The 25,430-nt window shown below is 38.2% G+C and overlaps 2 protein-coding genes across 5 annotated transcripts; one reads left to right on the plus strand and one right to left on the minus strand.

Moving 5' to 3' along the window:
- The first annotated feature begins 853 nt into the window (after positions 1-853).
- Positions 854-4,851, plus strand: LOC107801511 (BTB/POZ and TAZ domain-containing protein 4). 4 transcript variants are annotated; one of them, XM_075234330.1, is made up of 7 exons: positions 854-1,158; positions 1,368-1,601; positions 1,888-2,033; positions 2,620-2,929; positions 3,368-3,681; positions 3,983-4,141; positions 4,379-4,851. In XM_075234330.1, the coding sequence occupies exons 2-6, from the start codon at positions 1,386-1,388 to the stop codon at positions 4,104-4,106; spliced, it is 1,110 nt and encodes a 369-aa protein (XP_075090431.1). In that variant the 5' UTR covers positions 854-1,158; positions 1,368-1,385; the 3' UTR covers positions 4,107-4,141; positions 4,379-4,851. The 4 variants fall into 4 exon arrangements, with proteins under 4 accessions (XP_075090431.1, XP_016480334.2, XP_016480335.2 ...); XM_075234331.1 differs by having other exon boundaries at positions 902-1,158; positions 1,365-1,601; XM_016624848.2 differs by lacking the exon at positions 4,379-4,851 and having other exon boundaries at positions 3,983-4,318.
- Positions 4,852-17,208: 12,357 nt separating this feature from the next.
- LOC107801510 (putative N-acetyltransferase HLS1-like) lies at positions 17,209-19,730 on the minus strand. The gene is made up of 3 exons (XM_016624847.2): positions 19,290-19,730; positions 18,927-19,087; positions 17,209-18,247 (listed from the first exon to the last, which is right to left on the minus strand). Exons 1-3 carry the CDS (start codon positions 19,476-19,478, stop codon positions 17,389-17,391), a joined length of 1,209 nt encoding a protein of 402 aa, XP_016480333.2. The 5' UTR covers positions 19,479-19,730; the 3' UTR covers positions 17,209-17,388.
- Positions 19,731-25,430: the final 5,700 nt, after the last annotated feature.

Here is a 25,430-nt window from a genome sequence, read left to right on the forward strand (position 1 = left end):
GCATATATTTGCACATGCTATCATACTGTAGTCCTTTAGTTTGCTTGGTTTAGCTCATAAGCACATTTGGTGGGTGGGTTATTTCTCCGCCCACAGATTGATTCTAAGACAATGTTAAACTAATCTATCTATAAAATTTAGTAGTTATGTTGTCTTTCCTTTTTGATGATCTATTTCACAAAAGCTTTCCTATAATCTTTTGGAATATTATTCCTCTTTAAATTAACTAACTTCCTTGAAATTACAATACACCAAACATAAAGAATTTAGATGTAGGCATACTATATACTAGAAGAATATGTACATTCCAAACGCAAATTTTGTACTACTACTAAAATGGAATGACACAAATATTTTTAAAAGGAAAACAACAACAATTTCTTTAGTTACGAATTCTTAAAATATTTGCAAAGTATAGCTAACTCCAAGCCGAAAAACAGGGGATGTTGGCGATAAGTTAACAACATAAAGCTAGTTCACCTTATGCTGAATGCTCTAATAGAAGATACTGCGCATTCATATAAGCGACCGAAGTAGTTTAATTAATTGATTAATTATGATATGTCTAATATTTTCAAATAAGTTAACCATAAAAATTGTTGTCAAAGATACGAACTGATAAGTAGAGGTATTTATTGATCTAACCAGCAGTTATCAAATCAAATCATACTTGTTTATTTGGAAAGAACAGTGGTGTAATAATGAATCAGGCGTGAAACGCGTGCAACAACTGAATTTGGATTGTAATGAAAAAACCAAAATCCTTAGGAAATTGACCACTGAGGGCTTAAAACACCGCACGTTTAACATACTCGAGAGAAACTAAAATATTGGCATTGCATTGGATCTGACACGGATATCATATCATTAAAGTCTGACATCTAACTTTTAGTCTCAACTTGTTCCCCAAATCAAATTGGATCGTCCCTTTTGCCTTTGAATAATCAACCCAACAATCATTTGAGCTCAAGCTTCTAATAGTTACAAGAAGAAGCTGGCATTTGTCATTTGACAGCTGCAATGTATATTTGATGTGTAGTACAGTAATTTGAAAAATCTTGGTGTAGGTCAAGTGTGTATTAGAGAGGGGAGGGGAAGCAAGTAACTGGAAAGCAGTTCAGTTTCTTCATCTTTGTTGGTTGTGTTGTCTTCAGCAAGGTAATAAAATACCACTGCAAATTTTTTCTTGATTAACTGAAACATCTTTCATAAACTGAAGAATTTTACCTCTAATATGAAATACGAAACCACCTGACTGTACCTATTAACCATTACTCTGTTAAACTAATTAATAGGACTAAAATCCTATGGTGTGGTGTATACTATCAACTGTATGTAATTGTTCCTTCTTATAATTAATGTAGCAGAAGGAAAACAATCAGCAAATGGATAGGAGGAATGATGGATTTCCTCTCGAGAGAACATTACCAAATCCGCCCCCATTGCCAGTGGCTTGGAACTCACCGATAATGCGAAGAAACTGTTCCAATTTTACTGCTGCAAAGAATATGTGGGATTGCCTCTTTGATGAAGGTTACAGAGTTGATGTCTCAATTGATACAGATAACGGCGGCACCATCTATGCACATGCTAGTATTCTGGTAAATTCGAGATTCAATCCCAGTTGTTCGAATTAATCTAAATCTTAAACTCATTAGTGTAATTCCAAGTCATCTTTAGGGTAGGTCGTGAACAACCAACCATCGTACTGTAAAAATTGGATGGGTTCTACTGTAATCATTAGGGCCTCCTAAAACGATCTACTAAATTCACCAAGTTGTTCCAAAGGATCAAAACAGCCGGTTCCTAATTAGTGACTTAATTATATATCGTCTCTGTAGGCAACTTAAACTCAAGAAAGTCTACACATTGATGCTTTAATTTCAGGGTATGGCTTCTCTAGTATTCAAAAGCATGTTGAACCTGAATCAGTCAAGAACTCACGGTTGTAGAGGTCATCAACGATCAATCTCTATACGTGGGGTTCCAACTGAAGCTGTTCAGATTTTCATTCGGTTTTTGTATTCTGCCAGGTAAAATGATTCTCCTTCCTAAGCACTTGCTCCTCTAGCTTCCAGATTCTTGAACAATATTTTCAAGGGGATTCCAGATTTTCATTCGGTTCTTGTGTTAATTAATTGCAGACCTCCACACGAGATTCTTTTGTTTTAGATTTTTGTAATCTAACTAAAAATAAGTATCTAACCTTGACAGAATTTTGTTGTAGCTTGTGTATTTTGATGATTGAAAATATGACTAGGCACATAAGTCCAATGTAGTTGATCTCACTTTCTCATGAAGATACCAATCAGATGAAAATTTGAAACACATTAGTATACATTCTAAAGGTAGTACCTTTGCAACCTGAACTACAAATCAGAAGCGGATGCAACCTTTGTTTACTAAGTTCAACTGAATCCGGTAATTCCGGAGCATAAAAATATGTGGAAAATAGTTAAACAAATACTACTAATTAAGTTCCAAACTCATAAATCTAAAGGTGGAATGGAATCAATAGTAAACACGGTTGATTCATCAAATTTAAGTTCTGGATCCATCTTTGAACTTGCAATGAACTAGCTTTTGATCATCTCAAATTATCAATTGTTCACTTTGCAGCAATGAAGAAGATAAAATGCAGGAACATGCGCTGAATCTATTGGTGCTCTCACATGCATATGTAGTGCCCCATCTAAAGCGAGAATGTGAGCGGCAGCTGCTGGAGCGAGGATTAATAACTACGGACAATGTGGTTGACATCTTTCAGATTGCACTTCTATGTGATGCCCCTCGCCTTAGCCTCTTTTGTCACCGTTTTATGTTGAAACGTTTCAAGGCTATATCTTCTACACAAGGATGGGAAGCCATGAAAAAAAGCCACCCTGTGCTTGAAAAACAGATTTTGAAATCTGTAAATGATGAGGATATTGTAAGTTGAATCCAAAATGATGTCAATCCTGTTTATGTTTTTTTTTGGTCTCTTCTTTTCTAACTGGATTTACATTGACCGTCAAAAAATTGTTCATTCTATCAGTGTCTTTTAACCTGTTTTATTAGGTAGTTTAAGTTTTGCACACTCGCAATATATCAATTGCTTACACCATCACAATGACTTATAATAACATGTCATCAGTGGCGAAACCATGAATTTACTCAAGAGTGTTCAAACTTGAAAGAAGTGATAAATTGCATTATAGTGTAAATGAATATAGCTTAAATCCTTTAGCGGGTAATCAGTGTTATTTTTCAGGTTACTATATAATTCCACTTTTTATAGACAAGTAATTGTAGGTATACCTGATAATAACATAATCTCCTTATACTGTCAATGTTTTGTAGTTAAACTCTTTTTCTAATTTGGTTGCAGATGAAGAAGGAAAGAGTGAGAAAAATGAATGAGAGAAAAGTGTATGTGCAACTATATGAGGCAATGGAAGCTCTGGTTCACATATGCAAAGATGGTTGTCGAACTATTGGTCCATACGATAAGGTCTTGAAAAAAGATCAAACACCTTGTAAATATGCAGCATGTAAAGGGCTAGAATTGCTCATTCGTCACTTTGCTGGATGTAAGATGAGAGTTTCCTGTGGCTGCATCCACTGCAAGAGAATGTGGCAAGTTTTGGAACTTCATTCTCGCCTTTGTTCTGATTCGGATGTTTGTCGAGTTCCTTTATGCAGGTTTGTTGGACTTGTCTTTTGCCTAGAATATTTTTCTCGAAAAAATGTGTAGTGTTTGGCTGATAAGAGAAAAATACTTTAAGAAAATATATGTATTAGAGATAAAGAGTAATAATATATTTATGTGTACGTGTTAGATGAAGTAGATAATATGAAACTAAAAGAAGAAATTTAAGTTGAGTTCATAAGTGAAGGAAGTCATTTTTTTTTTTTTTTTTAGTTTTTTGGAAAATAACTTCCATTGTACCAAATCGAGAGTAAAGTCGATCACTTCCTCCTTGAAAGTTTGACGTTTGAACAGGAATTTCAAGCAGAGAAGGAGGAGACAGAAGAAGGATGAAATAAAATGGAGAATATTGGTGAGAAAGATAGTAAGATCCAAGAGCATTTCAGGAATGCCGTTCTTCTCATTAGGCTCCTCATGATCTGATGTGCATTATATACAGACAGTCCTGTCAAAGTAAGAATTCATCAATAATCTTCTTGGTCATATAAGCTTTGACACGTTTATTTCGAATTTGATTAGACAGCAAAATTGTCTCCCTTTTGGCTTCACCATATTGAAGATAATATCATGTAATATTGTACATTGATTTTTCTTATTGTAATAGTAAAGTCGTAAAATTATTTTTGTCAACATTAAGTAACTTAATTTTATTTACTATGATCGTTGTGTACGGTTAAAACCGACTCTCAGTCATAAAGACTGGTCGAGACGATGACGTTTCGATCGAAGGGTATCCACATGACGAGCTCAGTCGAATTCCGAAGTAGGGGTGTCGAGATTCGAGCTATAAGACCAATCGACGACAAAACTCGATATCATTACCGAGCCCATATCCAAATTGAACTACGAGGCAACACCGACCAACACTAGCCCCGAATATCGATGCCCTAAGGCAAAACCGAGCTCAAACCAAGACCGGGAGTTCGATCTAATACCGAGCTCGAGCCAGTGTCAAGCTCGCAGACAAGAGCCGTTTCAACCACACCAAGGGAGAGAATTTCGGCAAGAACCGAGGAAGAGACAAACCATCATGGATCCTCCATTATATGCATTATTTTATTATGTTGTTATAGATAAAGCAGCGACCCTCTATTATAAAATGGGACATCCTTGTAAGCTAAAGAGACATATAGACTGCAATAAACACATCTTTTTCTCAGATACATTGAGATTTCTTTGTGCTTGATTTGTCTTAACTTATTTAGTTTCCCTGTTCATCATTCCCATTCTCATAGCAAAAATATTTGTATTGTTACTTTTGTATCAAAGAAATTTGTGTATCCTTAGAACCATATCTAAATTTAACGTTATCCGATTTTTCGGGTAAACAGTTTGGCCGCCCACCGTGGGGCTAAGGGTAACAGTGATTGTTTGATACAAATATACAGTACACTCCAGCTTACAACTTCAAATCAACAATGGCTCTGCCTATCGACCTCGAAGTCGGCCTTCAAGATGAAACCAACAACTTGGTGCCCGGAGCCGGAAGGCTACCTGACAATGGCAACGAGGCTCGAATCGAAGAACCCGAAATTCGACCCGAAGTATCATTGGATATCAATTCACACATAGCTCTAGAGGCGAATCAACGTTCTGAACCGGAAAGAAGCGTTCAGGGCGGTGCTCGATCCATAACCCGAGACACCCACAACACGAGGGAAATCGAGGTCAGCTTGCGTATGATTTTCGAAATGCTACAAGCCCAACAAGCAGCGATAGCTCAGTTGTAGAGCCAAACTCATATGCAAAGCAAGCCGAACTCCAATCCGCTTCTTCGAGTAGTCACCCCCAGAACGGAGCCCGCCATAGTGAAATTAAACGAGCAGGAATCGGGGACCGCTCCTGAAATTGCTAAATTGCTTGAGAAAATCACAAAACGAGTCGAAGCCAACAATAAAAAAATGGAAACGTATAATGCTAGGGTCGATCAAATCCCGGGGGCTCTGTCAATGATAAAATGGCTCGATTCGAAAAAATTCATACAAAAGCCTTTTCCCTCGAGCGCGGCCCCAAAACCAATCCCCAAAATATTTCGTATGCCCGAAATTCCCAAATATAACGGTACGACCGATCCTAATGAACACGTCACCTCCTACACATGTGCCATCAAAGGCAACGATTTGGAGGATGATGAGATCGAATCCGTGTTGTTGAAAAAGTTCGAAGAGACCCTCGCAAAGGGAGCAATGATCTGGTATCACAACTTACCACCAAATTCCATTGATTCTTTTGCCATGTTAGCAGATTCATTCGTAAAAGCACATGCTGATGCCGTAAAGGTTGCAACAAGAAAATCAGACCCTTTCAAAGTAAAACAAAGGGGTAACGAAATGCTGAGGGAATTCGTGTCACGATTTCAATTATAACGTATGGATCTTCCACCTGTCACAAACGATTGGTCCGTGCAAGCTTTCACCCAAGGGTTGAACGGGCTAAGTTCGACAACATCACGTCGGCTGAAACAAAATTTGATAAAGTATCCAGCAATAACTTGGGCAGATGTACACAACTGGTATCAATCGAAAATCAGGGTCGAGGATGATCAATTAGGAGCTCCGTATGGACCCGTGCATTAGAACCACACAACCACTAAAATCCAGAGGGAGATCAACAGAGAACAAAGGTCGAACGGAGACCGATACCAACCATACGTCAAAGATCGGATGAACAACGGTTTAGCACGTGAGACAGTTCGGAACAAACGAAGGACTGATCGATGGCGAAATTCTCGGGGACTTATGAGCAAGAGAGGCTTTGATAAATATGCCGATCCTATAGAAGTTCCTCGATTATCGGAATATAACTTCAACATTGATGCATCCGAAATCGTATCGGCTATCGGACGCATCAAAGACACCAGATGGCCTCGACCTATGCAGACCGATCCTACTCAAAGGAATCCCAATCAAATGTGCGAATATCATGGCACTCATGGCCACAAAACGGAAGATTGCAGGCAATTAAGAGAAGAAGTAGCCCGCTTATTTAACAAAGGGCACCTCCGGGAATTTCTGAGTGATAGGGCGAAGAATCATTTTAAGAACAAGGACTTCGTCAAGCAAAACGAGCTAGAATAACCGCAAAATGTCATTCACATGATCATCAGCGACGTCGATACCTCTCAGGGACCGATGCTTAAATGCACTAAAACATCGATTGTGAGGGAAAAGCGATCTTGAACTCAAGATTACACACCCATAAGGACTTTGTCTTTCAATGATGAAGATGCAGAGGGAATCATCCAACCCCATAACGATGCACTGGTAATATCCGTACTCATGAATAAAACTAAAATTAAGCGTGTGTTAATTGATCCAGGTAGCTCGGCCAATATCATCAGATCGAGGGTCGTAGAACAGCTCGGCCTGCAAGACCAGGTCGTACCCGCAACTCTGGTTCTAAACGGATTCAATATGGCATGTGAAACCACCAAAGGCGAGATAACTCTACCGATAAACGTGTCCGGAACCATCCAGGAAATAAAGTTTCACGTGATCGAAGGCGATATGAGATATAACGCCCTTTTCGGAAGGCCGTGGATCCACAACATGAGAGTTGTACCCTCGATCCTACACCAGGTCCTCAAATTCCCAACATCGAGAGGTGTCAAAATAGTGTACGGAGAACAACCGACCGCAAAGGAAATGTTCTCCGTCGAGGAAGCAAAATTAACATCTTCATCCTAGCCGATGAAAGGATCGAGTTCAGAAGGAGACACAATCGAAGAGCAGAGCGCGAAATAGCAATCAAAGACATCGGCTTCGACCCAGCCAGGTAAGCAGAACATTGAAGGAGATGATGATCAATGGATCCCTCGATCCTTCGTGACCCCCGATGATTCCGATGCCACCAAATCAACAATTGAGGAACTAGAGCAAATCATACCGATCGAACACTGGCCCGAACGAAAAGTATACCTGGGAACGACTTTGAGCCCCGAACTCAGGAAGAAACTCATTCAATTTCTTATCGATAACATCGACTGTTTTGCCTGGTCCCATTTAGATATAACAGGGATCCCACCGGGCATAACGACGCATCGGCTGAGCGTGGCCCCTAGGTTCAGACCGGTGAAGCAAAAAAAAGGACCCCAATCGGAGGTAAAGCACGCATTCATAAAGGATGAGGTAACCAAACTTCTCAAAATAGGGTCCTTTCGAGAGGTGAAGTACCCGAATGGTTAGCCAATGTGGTTGTAGTGCCTAAAAAAGGGAACAAACTTAGAATATGTGTGGACTATAAGGACTTGAACAAAGCGTTCCCCAAAGATTCCTTTCCACTGCCCAACATCGATCACACGATCGATGCCACAGCCGGCACGAGATCCTCACCTTTCTCGACGCCTATTCCGGGTATAATCAAATTCATATGAACCCGGACGACCAGGAAAAGACTTCATTTGTGACCAGATATGGAACATATTGTTATAATGTAATGCCCTTCGGGCTAAAAAATGTAGGAGCTACTTATCAACGCCTAGTAAATAAAATGTTCGAAAAACAAATAGGTAAATCAATGGAAGTCTATATTGATGACATGTTAGTTAAGTCCCTGCGCGCAGAGGACCATTTGCAGGAAACGTTCGAGATTATGAGGAAATACAACATGAAGCTCAACCCCGAAAAATGTGCTTTCGGGGTCGGTTCGGGCAAGTTCCTCGGCTTCATGGTATCAAATCGGGGAATCGAGATTAACCCCGACAAAATCAAGGCCATCGAAGACATCACCATCGTGGACGGCGTGAAAGCTGTACAAAGGTTAACAGGAAGAATTACAGCCTTAGGCTGGTTCATTTCAAGATCATCAGATCGAAGTCACAAATTTTTCTCTCTACTAAAAAAGAAGAACGACTTCGCTCGGACACCGGAATTCCAAAAACAGACGGAAAACTTTACTTGTACTTGGCGGTATCGGAAGTCGCCGTAAGCAGTGTCCTAGTTCGAGAAGAGCAAGGTACGCAATTTCCCATTTATTACGTAAGTCGGACCTTAGGAGAAGCGGAAACTAGGTATCCACACTTGGAAAAATTGGCACTTGCGCTGGTAAGCACCTCTAGAAAGTTACGGCCGTACTTTCAGTGTCACCCCATAAGCATATTAACCACCTGCCCACTTCGTAATATTTTACATAGGCCCGAACTATCAGGCCGATTGGCCAAATGGGCCATCGAACTCAGTGGGTACGATATCGAATATCAACCTCGTACGACCATCAAGTCTCAAATTTTAGCAGACTTCGTGGCTGACTTCACGCCAATACTCGTACCCGAAATCAAAAAGAACTCCTATTGAAATCAGGTATATCGTCGGGGGTATGGATCCTTTTTACGGACGGGGCTTCGAACGTAAAGGGGTCCAGGCTAGGCATAGTTTTGAAACCTCCCACGGGTAATATTATTAGGCAAGCTATTAAAACTATTAGGTTAACTAACAACGAGACCGAGTATGAAGCCATAATTACAGGTCTTGAGCTAGCTAGAAACTTGGGAGCAGAGGTCATTGAGGCTAATTGTGACTCTTTGCTGGTAGTGAGTCAAGTAAACAAAACCTTCGAAGTCCGAGAAGGTAGAATGCAAAGGTATTTGGACAAACTGCTTATCACTTTGCACCATTTCAAACAATAGACTCTATGACATGTTCCACGAGAAAGGAATAATGAGGCCGATGCGCTTGGAAATTTGGGATCTTCGGTCGAGGTAGATGATTTGATCTCGGGGACTGTCGTTCAACTTTCAAGATTGGTAATCGAAGATGGGCACGCCGAGATAAATTCTACTAGCTTAACTTGGGATTGGAGAAACAAGTATATTGAATACTTAAAAAACGGAAAGCTCCCATCAGACCATAAAGATTCCAGGACCCTACGGACTAAAGCTGCTCGATTTACGTTGGCTGCGGACGGAACACTATATCGAAGAACATTCGATGGATCGATGTCGGTATGCGTGGGTCCGGGAGATACCAATTACATCCTCCGGGAAGTACACGAGGGCACTTGCGGGAATCACTCCGATTCCGACACATTAGTTCGAAAAGTGATCAGAGCGGGGTATTATTGGATCGATATGGGCAAAGATGCGAAATAATTTGTTCGTAAATGTGATAAATGACAAAGGTTTGCGCCAATGATCCATCAACCTGGAGAGCAACTTCACTCGGTCCTATCCCCATGGCCATTCATGAAATGAGAAATGGACATCGTCGGCCCTTTGCCATCGACCCCAGGTAAAGCAAAATTTATTTTATTTATGACCGACTATTTTTCGATATGGGTTGAAGCGCAGGCGTTCGAGAAAATAAGAGAGAAAGAAGTTATAGACATTGTTTGGGATCATATCATATGCCGATTCGGGATACTCGCCGAAATAGTATGCGACAATGGGAAGCAATTCATTGACAGCAAAATCACAAAATTCTTCGAAGATCACCAAATAAGAAGGATACTATCAACGCCATACCACCCCAGTGGGAACGAACAAGCCGAATCAACGAACAAGACTATTCTTCAAAACCTGAAGAAGAGATTGAACGACACTAAGGGAAAATGGAGAGAAATCCTACCCGAAGTCCTTTGGGCATACCAGACAACGTCAAAATCCAGTACGGGGGCGACATCATTCTCCTTAGTATATGATTCCGAAGCATTGATACCAGTCGAAGTCGGTGAACCTAGTCCCAGATTTTGATTCATGACGGAAGAATCAAATAACGAGGCTATGAACACCAGCCTTGAATTATCAAACGAAGGACGAGAAGCTGCCCTCATCCGATTGGCCGCCCAGAAGTAACGAATTGAAAGGTATTATAATCGAAGAACTAAGCTTCGCCATTTCAAGCCCGGGGACTTAGTGTTAAGAAAAGTCACCATCAATACTCGGAATCCAAACGAAGGAAAATTAGGACCAAATAAGAAGGACCATACTAGGTGCTCGAGAACGTTGGAAAAGGACCATACAGGCTCGACATCATAAACGACAAACAACTATCAAGCAGTTGGAATGTATCACATCTAAAACGGTACTACTGCTAAGGTACGACCTTTCCATATTCATTTAACTAACCCATGCAGAAGTCCGAACAAGAGCTGAAGTAGATCTTTCGCTTAAAAGCACGTGTTGCACTCTTTTTTCCCTTAGACTGGTTTTTTCCCAAATGGGTTTTTCGGCAAGGTTTTTAATGAGGCAACCATCGATCGTGCTGCACTTTTAACAGTATCCGAGGCCTCTTTCCAATCGACCTCGAATACCGGGGGGCATCAGGCCCTCAAATACATCGAGTTCAGATGCAAGAAAGTTATCTCACAACAATAGGGTTCCAACAGGAAAAATTGTAAGAGCCAAATGGTCAAAATGAACCATGCTCATGTAGATTGGCCCGAACATAAGCGCAAAACATGAACACATGTACAATGACTTGAGATTTATTGTGCAACCAGAATTAAGATTCACTCAACTATTAAGCCTACATGCTACCTTTATCTCAAGTTCGAAACACTCACTCGACCATTGCGCCTACGGGACACATTATCTCGAGTTTGAAATATTCACTCGACTATTAAGCCTACAGGCTACTGTTATTCCGAGTTCGAGCAAGCACTCACTCGACCATTACGCCTACGTGCCACATTATCTCGAGTTCGAAACATTCACTCGACTATTAAGCCTACGGGCTACCTTTATCCCGAGTTCAAAACAGTCACTTGACCATTGCGCCTACGGGCCACATTATCTCTAGTTCGAAATATTCACTCGACTATTAAGCCTACAGGCTACTTTTATTCCAAGTTCGAGCAAGCACTCACTAAACCATTACGCATACAAGCTACATTATCTCGAGTTCGAAACATTCACTCGACTATTAAGCCTACGGGATACCTTTATCTCGAGTTCGAAACACTCACTCGACCATTGCGCCTACGGGCCACATTATCTCGAGTTTGAAATATTCACTCGACTATTAAGCCTACGGGCTACCTTTATCTCGAGTTCGAAACACTCACTCGACCATTGCACCTACGGGCCACATTATCTCGAGTTCGAAATATTCACTTGACTATTAAGCCTACGGGCTACTGTTATTCTGAGTTCGAGCAAGCACTCACTTGACCATTACACCTACGGGCTACAATATTTCAAGTTTGAAATATTCACTCGACTATTAAGCCTACGGACTACGTTTATTCCGAGTTCGAGCAAACACTCACTCGACCACTACGCCTACGGGCTACATTATCTCAAGTTTAAAACATTCACTCAACGGTTAATAAGCTACTTTTACTCTGAGTTTACATTAACTCAACCAGTACATTACACCTACAGATTATGTTTCTTCAAAGTTTGAATCATCGACTCAACAAGCAAACCTAGGGGCTACATGACTTCAAATCTGATCGATCAAAGAGAATACGAGGTCAACATTTGATTAAAAGTCTTCACAGAACAAAAACAAGTCGACCTTGTTATATATATATATATATATATATATATATATATATATATATATATATATATATATACAAAATCGCCTACGTGATTAATTTACAAACATGAAGAATTAGAAACTAAGCTTCATGGTCAAGCTCTTCCCCATCCTCGGATCCACTTTTGCTACCATCATCATCATCATCATCATCAGAAGCCAAGGCTTTACCTTCAGCTTCGAGCTCTTTTGCCTTTTTTACCTCTTCGGTAAGGTCAAAACCTCGAGCATGTATCTCCTCGAGGGTCTCCCTCCGAGACCTACACTTAGCAAGTTCGGCAACCTAATGAGCTCGAGCATCAGCGGTCTTTGCCGCTTCCCGGGCCTCTATATGAGCAGCCTCAACATTAGCCCGATATACAGCAATGGACTTATCCACCAAGACTTTCGACGACTCAACCTCCGCCTTAGCCTCAGCAAGTCGTGTTTCAAGATTATCGATCTTCTTAGCTTGAACCGACCCCTTTTGCTTGACATTTCGAAGTTGAATGTCAGCCGATAATAATTTTGTTAAGATGGTTTCTTTTCCGCAGTCAGGCGGTCGATAGTCTCCTTTCACCGATTGCATTCAGCTCGGATCTGATCGACTTCTTCTCGAAGGAACCCGATCTTTTCGATCTTTTGCTTCAACTGAGACAACGAAGGGTTAACTTCCACAGTTGAGTCAGACCCATACTTTAACAGAACGAGGCTCACATGCTTATCGAGCTCGACCTCTTCTTCACGGACCTTAGCCAAATCCGCTTGGAGATCCTTTATAGTCTCGTCCTTTTGGCTGCAAAGAAGCCGCAGGGCATCTCTCTCACCTGAGACCTTCCGGAGCTCGGCCACACACTGGCTAAGATCAACTCGAAACCTACTAATGGCCTGTACAGTAAGAAACATGAGTCAAGTATGGAAAAGAACAAAGAAACCAAGTGTGGAAGAATCATTACCCAAGTAATGAAACGATGAGCTTTCTCTAATAAAAGAGAAGCGTCACCGATATCGAAACCATCGTCGACTCCAGTAAAGCAATCCCTAAAAGGATCCCCTGTACCAGAGCCTGCGCCGATATCAGGAGTCTTCAACTCTAGAGCTTCCTTCAACGCCTCATTAGAAAAAGATAGGAGAGAAGGCGAATGACCCATTGTCATAGCCCCGAGCAAATCACTCGGAGTACTCCAATCGAGACTCAGGTCTTCGGAAGGAACCCCGACAGGCACAACCGCCATCGGCTCGGGAGCTCTAGCAACCTCGATGGCCTCCGTAGATCGAACTACCAAAACTGAGGAGTTATCTTCTTCTTCTGCTTCTTCTTCTTCTTCTCTCAGTCGTTAGACCGAGTCAATCGGAAGGGCAATTGCTTTTCTCCTCACCCTTCGAGTTTTGGGCTTGGGGTCCTCTGACCGAGAGAAAGCTCTTCGCTTCTTATCTTTCCCCGGTTGAGGGACGAGGGACTTGTTTCCTTCTTCACCGCTCGAAGGCCTCAAAGCGGCATCCCTGGTTACGCCAGCACAAAAGGAAATCGGTAACAAATGGAACGTAAAAAATACTTCGAAGGAAACAAGAAGCAAACCTCACCATGGTTCTTGGCCTCCCATCTAGCTTTGGCCAAATCACGCCAAGCGCGTTCGGCATAAGAGGAAGTCGAGGCTAACTTCCGAATCCAGTCCTCGAAGTCAGGTACCACTTGTGGTATCCAAAGGGCAGCTGAATATCAGGGAAAAACATCAGAAAAAATCGAAAAAGGACGCGAAAAGCGAACAAGAATCACTTACGGTCAAAATTCCATTCTTCGGGGAACGACATCTTCTCTTCCGGAATTAGATCACGGGTTCTCACTCGAATATAACGACCCATCCAACCCCAATCCTTGTCTTAATCGATGCTCGACATCAAAGCCTTCGATGCCCGACGATGAAGTCTGATTAGTCCTCGAAAAATCTGAGGCCAGTACAATCGTATGAGGTGGTTCAGAGAAAAATCCAACCCCCCGGCTTTGATAGAGAAGAAGCGCAATAAGATCACTATACGCCATAAAGATGGGTGAATTTGACTGAGGGTGACCTGATATCTTTTGCAGAAATCAATAATCACAGGGTCGGCGGGTCCCAATGTGAATGGGTAAGTATAAACACTTAAAACCCCCTCCACATAAGTGGTGACGCTCTCATCGGAGGATGGAATTTGCAGCACAACCTCGGAACCCCAATTGCACGGCCTCGAGGTGATCCTCCGTTATAGAGCACGTATACATCGATACATGCTCATATAGACCCGGAACGGATGAAGGATTCTCCACCTTAAAATCGGTCTTCAAAGTGCACGGTCCAGGAACATAGTCGTGAACGGACGGCTCCACCGGCGCCTTATCATCGAACGACCGTGAGGAAGAAGCTTTCTCTTTCTGAGGTACGGTTTTGAAAGTTTTCGCCATTGATATGGGAGCAAAGAATGCAAAGGAAGGTGAAAAAATGGACAACACCAAAACTCTGGTGTGGGCGGCTTTGAAGCAACGAAATAGAGAGAAAGGATAAATAAGAGAATTTGGAAGAAGAGAAGGCGCAAAAGTTGTAAAGGTTGTATGGAAAGACTATTTATAGACTAAGGCATGACAGTTCAATATCAGCGGTGGCCGACCACCGTCTGACACACATTAAATGCCTCGGTAAAACCGAGCCGATGGGACAGCTATCACATACGTCATGATCGGGATCGATAGAAACGTCAGCATAAATTTGATCGAGTCATAGGGAAATTATATCGTTTCTCGCCACATCCTTTTCCGAGAAACGATGGGACTATCTGTGTACGGTCAAAACCGACTCTCAGTCATAAAGACTGGTCGAGACGATGACGTTTCGATCGAAGGGTATCCACATGACGAGCTCGATCGAATTCCGAAGTAGGGGCATCGAGTTTCGAGTATAAGACCAATCGACGACAAAACTCGGTATCATTACCTAGCCCATATCCAAATCGAACTACGAGGCAACACCTACCAACACTGGCCCCGAATATCGATGTCTTAAGGCAGAACCGAGCTTAAACCAAGACCGAGAGTTTGATCTAATACCGATCTCGAGCCAGAGTCAAACTCGCAGACAAGAGCCGTTACAACCGCACCAAGGGAGAGAATTTCGGCGAGAACCAAGGAAGAGACAAACAATCATGGGTCCTCCACTATATGCATTATTTTATTATGTTGTTATAGATAAAACAGTGACCCTCTATTATAAAAGTGGACATCCTTGTAAGCTAAAGAGACATATAGACTGCAATAAACACATCCTTTTCTCAGATACATTGAGATTTCTTTGTGCTTGATTTGTCTCAACTTATTTAGTTTTCCCGTTCTTCATTCCCATTCTCATAGGAAAGATATTTGTATTGTTACTTTTGTATCAAAGAAATTTGCGTATCCTTAGAACCATATCTAAATTTAACGTTATTCGATTTTTCGGGTAAACAAGTCACAAAAGTTTACCCACTATATTCCAACAACAGGCCTCATCAAAATAAGTTTCTATCAGTATTAATTATTTAGGTGAACGTATACAATACAAGAGAATACAGAAACATATATACTATTGCACATTGTTCATGAGATTGGAGTCCAAACTTAAATTCTACAAGGTAAAAACAACCACCACACTGCAATTTATTTTCTGTAACAAATTGCTGATATCCATGATTTTATGGTAAAAATAAGAGACACATAGTAGCAGACTAGCAATAAATATAATATTTTAGTTGAAACATGTCTAAATGTTTGGAGATTTTTCAACATAAATAGTAGACAGTACTGATCAGTTTCAACTTACTCTTTCGTTTATTTTTCATGTTCGTTAGCACGAATTGATAGGCTCCAAGAAAAACAGCAGTTTTTTCCCTTTCGGTAAGAGACTTTTCTTGCACTTCATTCCACAGTTTGAACTAATTCTATATAATGGGCTGTTTCAGAGCTAATTGGAGCAACATTTTGTCATATATACTCCTAAAACAAAAGGATGATCTAGTAATGTCCCTCCATTGCCATTATGTAGACCAAGAGGACATGTCAATGCATATATGGATCAGAATTTCCTTCCATACGAAACACATTCTAAAGCTTGAATTACACGTGTCTCTAAATATATCTATATCATGGCAAAAGAGGATAGAAAAAAAGTTGTACAATAATTTGGTTCTCCACCATCCAATTATTATAGATTGTAACATCACTATGTTTTTTTCTTTAACTTTTTTCTTGTTTATGGGCAAAAGAGAAGGGGACGGGGAGTGGGAAATGGAAAGTGGAACAATAAAAATCCAACTCACACTTATTGTGAAAATGAAGGATTCTCATACGATTTATACTAGACTATAAGAAATGTTGGTAGTGTAACATTAAATTGTAATTTACAGAAGAGTTATTTTCCAAAAATATTTCGACACAAGTGGAGACCACCACAAATAAATTAGTGGAAACCAGTGCTTACTCATCATTATTCATTATCCAAATTTGCAGGTGGAATGTTTATATTGGAACTCCAAAAGATCTCTAATCACTATCTTTCAATTGCTATAGCACGTAGCAGAGCAAGTGCCCCACTCCCTTTTTGTTTTCAAGAAATCACAAAAAGAAATAAAGCAATCCTCAACAAAGAGTTATTGTGCTTTAAGAGAAACCATAATTTGAATAAGAATAGAACTAAAATAAGACAACCAAAGCAAAAAGTACTTCCGGCATATAATATCTGAATGACATCATAGACATCCCAACTCATTCAGTTCCAATTTTATACTCTAATTCTTTCTAAGATCTTTTTTTTTTTAATTAAAAGAAGCCCCACTTAGCGGAGTAGCAGAGTGATAAATGTCGCCCCTAGTTTGCCACTATGAAAAATATCATAAAAAACACGCAGCCTAAATCTTTAACATGACCAGTGTAATTTGTACTATAATTTGTACTATAATTTGTACTATATTCTGAGAAATTGATTGACAAATTGTTACCTAATCTTTCAATCTTTTACGGGTCTTATCCTTTTAAAAATAAGGATATGCAAATTCAAGAGATAGAATCCAAAGATAACAAAAATCCACCATATGACAGAGGGGATCTAAAGAAAGGTCCTCTAATTTTGCAATTATATAAAGTTAATCCAAAAAAAAAAAAAAAAAAAACCTACAAAAATGAAAAATTGACATCTAAATTAGATTCCCTATTCTAAAACACAAGATATTGTCAATAAAAAGTTAAAATTCCCTTGGATCAACAAAAATAGAAAGACCAGGCTTTGATTTAGTCCAGTCACCTACAGATCCATCACTATAGTCTTCCCCTAATCGTTTTATGCACCATAAGTCCTCTGCGCAAGATAGTTTTTTCCAGTGAGGAATTCCTAACTTAAGCGGTTCGCAACTTGCTATTTCTGTCACCACCACCCCACACCGCGATTCTCCAGCTAAGTTATGAGCAAAATCACAAAGGGCCTTCACCAACTTCACCGCTAATGGGCCTTCACCACCAAGCCCATATAAAAAATGAAGCCCAAATGGCCTGAAAACTTCCGGCACTGACGGAACCTTAAGCCATGGAAAAGCCCGGTCCATTAAACGACTCGTCTTAGCTAAACCTCTTGTAATTTTGGATGCGCCTCGAACCTCTAATTTGAACACATCCTTACAGTTCCACACACTGAGTACAGCCCACGACTCGGGCCGACTCGTTAAAAACTCATTCACACCATTCCAGCCTGAAAAGTTACCCTTTGGAACTGCTAGAAAAGTACCCAAATTGAGTTTATTGGTGAGAATTGAATCAATGTCCGTGGGGAAAAATTCTGTGGTGGAGAATTTATGGCGATACAGAGTTTCAGCTTCAATTGGGCTGAGTTTGATTATAGTGACACTTGTTGATATTTTGACTCTGTGTGCAAAAACTGGCTGCACTAGAATAGATGGAGTACGGAACTTGGTGTAGCCACATTTGTGTGTGAAGAGTTTTACAGAAGCATGGTTATCGTTTTCAGTAGCTATATATGAATATTCAGCACCATTTTCCCTGAACCATTCCTCCATCTTGCGCACCAATTTCAACCCAATTCCCTTTCTCCTGATTAAAAATAAAAATGATATTTATTAATGTTGGTTGAGTATAATTTTTATAGACTAACGATAAAATCATTTATATATAATTAGATTATTTATAAAAACAATTACAAGTAAAATTTTACGAGTTCACATATACTAATGTACAAGTGCACCATGCAGCTATGCCCAAATACTTGTGCAACATGTTAAACTACACTAATTGTATAAAATAAATTTACATAGGTAATACTAATGTATTACTTAAATCCTCATAAAAATTTATGATACTATAAACAACTTTATAATATTAGTATATAGTTAGAGAGTCAACTACTAATATACAACAATCAATATAATTTCACTAGTGGGTCTACCGTGGGTAGAGATGCTGTTTCCGATAGACCCTCGGCTCCCTCTTTCCAAGAACTCCCCACCTTACTCTTGAGGTGACTCAAACTCACAACCTCTTGGTTGGAAGTGGAGGGTACTTACCACTAGAGCAACCCACTCTTGTCAACTACTAATATATATATATATATAAAGAAAATAGGACAAAATATGAGGTCATTAGAATGTGTCTGTTTTCGGCAAATACTAAACAATAATTGGTCTTTTGTAAATTAAAATAAAAAGTAGAACAAATAGAAATACGTGTAGTATTAATTTGAAGAGAATGGATAGAAATGTAAATAAGTAGTTACCGGTGCAAAGGAGAGACACGAAGGCCTAAAATATAGGCAATTTTAGTGAAAACAGGGAGATTGTTCCTGGAGAGTCTCTTCCCACATGTAACGGTTTTGATACAACCCCTTATCATTCCCACTATTCCCCTTTTCTCTTCTTTTTCTTCTGTCTCTGCTACCTGATCATCAATGTAAATGACATAATCAAGAATTAAACTATGACATATATAAAACATACACTTTATCACTTACAAATAGACTGATCAATGGTCAATGAATTACTGCAATATGTGATACAATGATTTCAATACTAAAAAAGATAGTAAATGTTACACTAATCAAATTCATGCATGTTCTATATGGATAAATAGGTATTAATACCAGCATGAGAAAGGCAGGAGAATGGCGAACTCTGCAAATAGGGTCACCTAAAAGGTCAGTGAAAAGAGAGAGTTTGCCGGTGGGCCCAACTTCACAACTTCTCTCTACCTCTTCTACTTCCCTGCAATCTTTCTTGCCGTCGAATTCCCTCACTATTATCCTCACTTTATCACCAACAGCCACAATCATCTTCTCTTTCTGTTTAATTGGAAAAACCAAATGTTTGCTTATGTATAAAATGATACAGTTTTTAAAAAGATAGATGTTATATGTAACGTCGTAATAGAAAGGCAAAACCAAAAACAAAAAAAAAGGTGTAGTTGCAAAAGAAAAAAAGTTGAAAGAAAGAAAGGGGGCCGTTAAAAAGCTTTTTTTGGTCTGTGTCTCGCGCTATGAGTGAAGGGAGCAGTTGGTTATGATTTGCAAAAATTGAACTTTCAGAAGGATAGTGCTTCCTCCCATTTCGCTTCCCTTTTATACTGATTTTGGTATCTCTCTCTCTCTCTTTCCACAGTCCCCACAAACTAAAAATACTACTCGGCATAAAGATAAGAGGAAATGTTACCATAAATTGATGACTAATGTATAAGATTACTTGTAGAATCTTTTTATAATTTTCCATGTAGTTGGCCCGACTAATACATTAGACTCGACTAATTCGGATTCGCGCCACGAAATTGAATCACACCATAAGAATTTTTTTCTATATTTAATAATTCTATAACTCCAACTTTAATTATTTAGCAGATACATCCTAACCATTCCACCACAGTCCTTGGTGCATGGTGATTACTAATTATATAATTGATTTTTATTAATTTGAGGTGTAGGACGCATAATTATTCAATCGATATATTTAACACTAACTAGCTTATTGTTAAAAGTAATGTTTTAAAAGGCATGGGCGTAAGGCGAGACATTTTACATATGTCTCAGCGAGTCGTAAGCCCGAGATACGGGGCAGCGTAAGCCCCATAGGTATTTAATTTTTTTATATTTTATAAAATAATATAATTATAGTAAATATTTATAAATAGGTAAAATTGCATAAAAATTAATGAAAACTATAAATATGTGAGAAATTCCCCCCTCCCCCCCCAAAAAAAAAAAATTAGTCAAAACAATTCATTATACGCTACTTACAAGCACAAGTAACTTGAGTCGAAAAGAATAAAGTTTTCTACATGAAGAAATAAAAAGGATGATTAACCTGCAATTTAAAATTTGAACTTGATGCTATGGAGGAGAATGGAGTTCTCTTATATTTGTAATTTTTTTTTTACTATTCGTTGCTTTTGAGAGATAGTAGCAGACTAGTAGACTAGATAAAGAATCAGAAAAGACGATAAATTAGGCTTTAATCAATAAAAAAGATCTTGACTTTTAAATTTAATACATTTCAGTTCCTTTTTATAACTTTTGAGTAATTACAAGCTGAGTTTTGAGATATGAAGGACTTATTCAACAAAATTTATTTTAATCTGAAAAAGTCTCTTGGGCTTACGTCTCACTACAAAAAACGCGCCTCAAACGCCCAGATGTACGCCCCGAATTGTTGGGCATACGCTTCTTGAGACTTTCGTTTCACGCCATCTCCTCAGGGTATTTTTTATGCGTCTTGCTCCAAGGCTCGCCCCGAAAACGTCTTTTAAAATATGGGTAAAAAAGAGTAGTGAGTGCAGTTAGTTTCTTGCTAATGATTTTATATATTTTAAATATGCTACTCTTCTTTTTTCTACTGTCATCACCAACTTAATAGGAGTATAATTTTGATAAAATTTCGGCAAGTCCCTCTGGATTCTCTTCTGCAACTTTTCAACTTTCACTTTGGGAGTGGTGAGTGATGATCCTGTAGAAATGATAATGGAAGAATTAATGCTGTATTAATTTCCTGCAGTATTTATTTTGAGTAATTATCACAAGAAAATGCGTAAATTGATGAAATGGCGGCTGTGGCCACGGAGTCTCGTTCCACTTACCACTTCTCTCATACTCTCTGCTTCAATTGCCATCATAACCCCATTCGTAATCATTGCCCCGTACGATATACTCTTTTCCGCCTACTTTAATTAGTTTTTTAGTTGTTTTTACACGTATTAAAAAAATTCATTTTTTAATATTAATTAATAATAAAATTAATTATATTAACCTTACTATCTCTTTAATTTATTCATTGAAAATATAACAGATACTCTAAGACTCTTTAATCCAAGGGCAACTTTGAAAAAAAAAAATTAATTTCGTCGTGATATCTGAAAAAATCAAATATTATAAACTACAAAAAAAAAAAAAAAATCAATTAAAATGAACCGAAGTAAGTAAGTATTTTATGTTTTTTTCCTGTTAAATATGGTCTAAGGAAATTATGTATAAATGAAGAGAACTATCATATTTTCACTATTTTATACTCTGGTAATAATATGGAAAATTAGGTTAAGCAAAATAATTCAGAAAAACGTTTTTTTCTTTCTTTTTTGAATAAAGAATTTCGTCTAAACTCCACCAAGGAATCTCCATGAACAAGATAATTTTGTGGTGCGACATAATCTAGCTAACGACAGTTAATTTCGGCATATTATTAACTCGATATAGAAAAATACATCTAATGATTTGGCTCTTGTAATTCAAGTTAGAGAAGGCATATTAACTAATTTTTAACACTTTCGTAACTAGTGAAATTGAAGCTAAACTGTTACTAATGAAACGTATTAGCCTCTTTTCATTACTAATTGGTTCATGCCACTCATGTGCTATTATATTAATCGTGTAAATTAAAGGGGTAATACATGATATGAGCATGAACGAAACATTGGTAGTTGGTCCATACAATTTCCTCATTTATAACGTCTGTTTAAGATCAAAGAAGTGGTTGAATTGGGACCGTTTTGTAGTTTAAACTTAGCAGAGGTGGAAATTCTTGCCACTGAAAAATGATTTAATATATATTAGAGAGGTTAAACCTCAATCACTGTCTTTAGCGCAAGGTGAGATTATGATTGTACTAGTATTTACTGCCTAGTCTTTCCCATCATTATCATCGTAAAATATCTCCATTTATAGCCTATAAAAAAAGGGTAAAGTGGCTCTCAAATAGTTAATTTAGAAAAGTTTTTTGAATTATTTTAATTTTTTTTAATTTAAACGTGCTTATATGATTGTTACATTTTGAGAAATTTTATACTATTGAGAAAAAGATATTTCATACAATTTCCAAAAGATTTTTAAAAAAATACAGAAACGAACCCACCGTAAGTACTTTCTAAAAAATTGCAAACCAGAGCCTAAATTTCACCCGAGTATCTTCCAATTTTGTGGTGAAGACAACATACCCTTAAATTTTAAATACGTGTTCACACCTTTTTCTGGACTATGCACTTTCAGTTGCAAATAAAATATCCCGAAATCAAGCTGGACAGAATAACCAAAAGACTCGGAATAAAATCTTATAAATTTTACGTTAAAGAGCGAACTAATATGATGTAAATGTCTCCTTTTTTCCCCTTGAAAGTTAGTACAACAAAAAAGAATTTCTTTTTGAAATAAATAAAAACTAAAAACTACTATTAATAAGTCATTTCTCTTATAAATGACAAGTTTAATAATTCCAGTTACGATCATTTCAAAATCAGTTATATAGATTATCAAAAAATAGCATCCTTTAGAAGACATTGTATAATAATGAATTATTTGGGTAAAGAATTTGTAATCATAAAAACCAATTGCAACTCCAGTTTCTTTATTAGTTAGTACTAATAAACAAACGCGGCCCTTTCTAACTCCCTTTTATTTGTTGATTTTAATTTTATCGTTAGAAAGTGACCCGCTCACTCTCTATATATTCCATCCGTTCACTTTTACTTGTTCACTGTTGACTTTACATATCTCTTAAGAAATAATAAATGAAGTGCATAATTTACCATGATACTCATATTAATTGATGCATATTTTTAATGAATTTGAGAAAATAATTTAAAATGAGTAATTAATACTGTGAGTATAACAGGAAAAAAGAAATTGTCTTCTATTGATATGCAAAGTGTGACAAATAAAAATAAAAATATATTTTTAGAATAGTGAACAAATAAAAATAAATTAAGAGTATTTATTTTAAACAGAATTGACGTTACAATGGATCGGAATTGTATATTACAACGCACAAAACGGTCTGGACAATGATTGCGTCTTAACTTATAAATAAACACTCGCAAATTTCAAACTTATAAATAAACACTCGCAAATTTCAAAATTCTCGATGGAACTGCATACAAGTAAGTGGGGGTTATTTTACTTCAGGTCTCGATATTTTCAATTGGACCCTAATAAAAATTCTACTTGATAATGACCGCAAAATAATTGAGTATATATATTTAGAGACACATTTGGCTTCTAGGAAAGTGAAAGGAAATAGAATGGGGAGCAAACTTATCACGACCCAAAATTTACTCGTGGTGATGATACCTAATCTGACCCGTTAGGTCAGCCAATTAACAGTTAATACAGTTCTAATAAAATAAATATGATCAACAAATGATATAACTAGATTCCATACAAAATCCCAAGGACTGTAGTACGAGACATGAGCTACTAAGACTAGATTGTTGCAGTGGTAACGGATATGAAATAAATACAACTTCTATTTGAAATGTACTTAAACAGAATTCAATTCTATAACTACCCAGGGACAAGTGGTAGCCACATCCGGAAGGTACGAACATCTTCAGAGTCAGCTCCAGTCATCACCCGCATGCTCCGCTCCAAAATCTGCACGCAAGGTGTAGAAGTATAGTATGAGTACAACCGACCCCATGTACTCAGTAAGTATTTTGACTAACCTCGGTGAAGTAGTGGCGAGACTTTTTAGTTAAAAGATACTCACTGATATAACCTGTATAGTAAACTAGCAATAGAACAATATTACAATATAACAGAGAAGAGTACACGAAACGAATATGCGAAGCAATAAATGAGTACTAGAAGAGATCACAATTTAATATTTCCCAATATCTCGACCAATCCTTTCCTTAGAGCGATAATCAACAAACCACAATAGTAACTTCATAACTTTTATAGTGTGAGAAACGTACTCAAGAATCAAGTCAATGGCACGAAAATACCCTTCGTGCATTTATCTCATCCTCACCAAATGTGCGTATAACAGTACCAACCAGGTGGCAGAAATGCCGATAACAATAATGACAAAGTAGGAAATACACAAATAGCAACAATGAACAAGGAAATACATATGGGTAACGGCAATAGACTAGGTTGAAGGCATATGAGTAATAACAACAACTAGGAAAGAGGAACATAAACTTCACCTAACTAGCATGGTAGAAGGCCTAGATGTAGATATAACAAATAAGAAGGGAAAACATGATCTTTACAAGCTAACAAGTAGAGGCATGAATGACTAACATTGTAGAATGCTTGTACTAAAGTGCAACAAAATAGAAACGATATGGATGTAGATATAACAACAGGAAGGGAGGCATGATATTTGCAAGTTAAATAGATAGAAGGTATGGACAACGCAACAACAATCAAGATAGAGGACAAAGACAGAACAACAACGACAAGTCACGTTGATAACATATGTGCAACAATAATTACTCCAGGTAAAGGCATGAATCCACACACAAAGAAAATATATCACAACAAAAGGCATGTCCCTCGTCCTCGCCTGCACGGAAACACCCTTCGTGCCATGAACTCATGATAATATAAACGCATGGTAATATAAATAAAATGGCACGGCATCACCCTTCGTGCTTTTACTCTCAAATGAAATGGCATGATATCACTCTTCGTGCTTTACACTTCTCTTCTCATGATAAAATATATGAAATGGCACGACATCACCCTTTGTACTTTACACTCTCCCTCACATGATAATATATATGCAATGGCACAGCATTACCCTTCGTGCTTTTACTCTCAAATGAAATGGCACGGCATCACTCTTCATGCTATACACTTCTCTTCTGATGATAAAATATATGAAATGGTACGGTATCACCCTTCGTGCTTTTTACTCTCCCTCACATGATAATATATATGCAATGGTACGGCATCACCCTTCGTGTTTTACACCCTTCCTCACCAAGCATATTTATATCAATGAAAAATAAGGTAGAAAGCATA

This window comes from Nicotiana tabacum, chromosome 17 (genome assembly GCF_000715075.1).
Source record: "Nicotiana tabacum cultivar K326 chromosome 17, ASM71507v2, whole genome shotgun sequence".
Lineage (NCBI taxonomy): Eukaryota > Viridiplantae > Streptophyta > Magnoliopsida > Solanales > Solanaceae > Nicotiana > Nicotiana tabacum.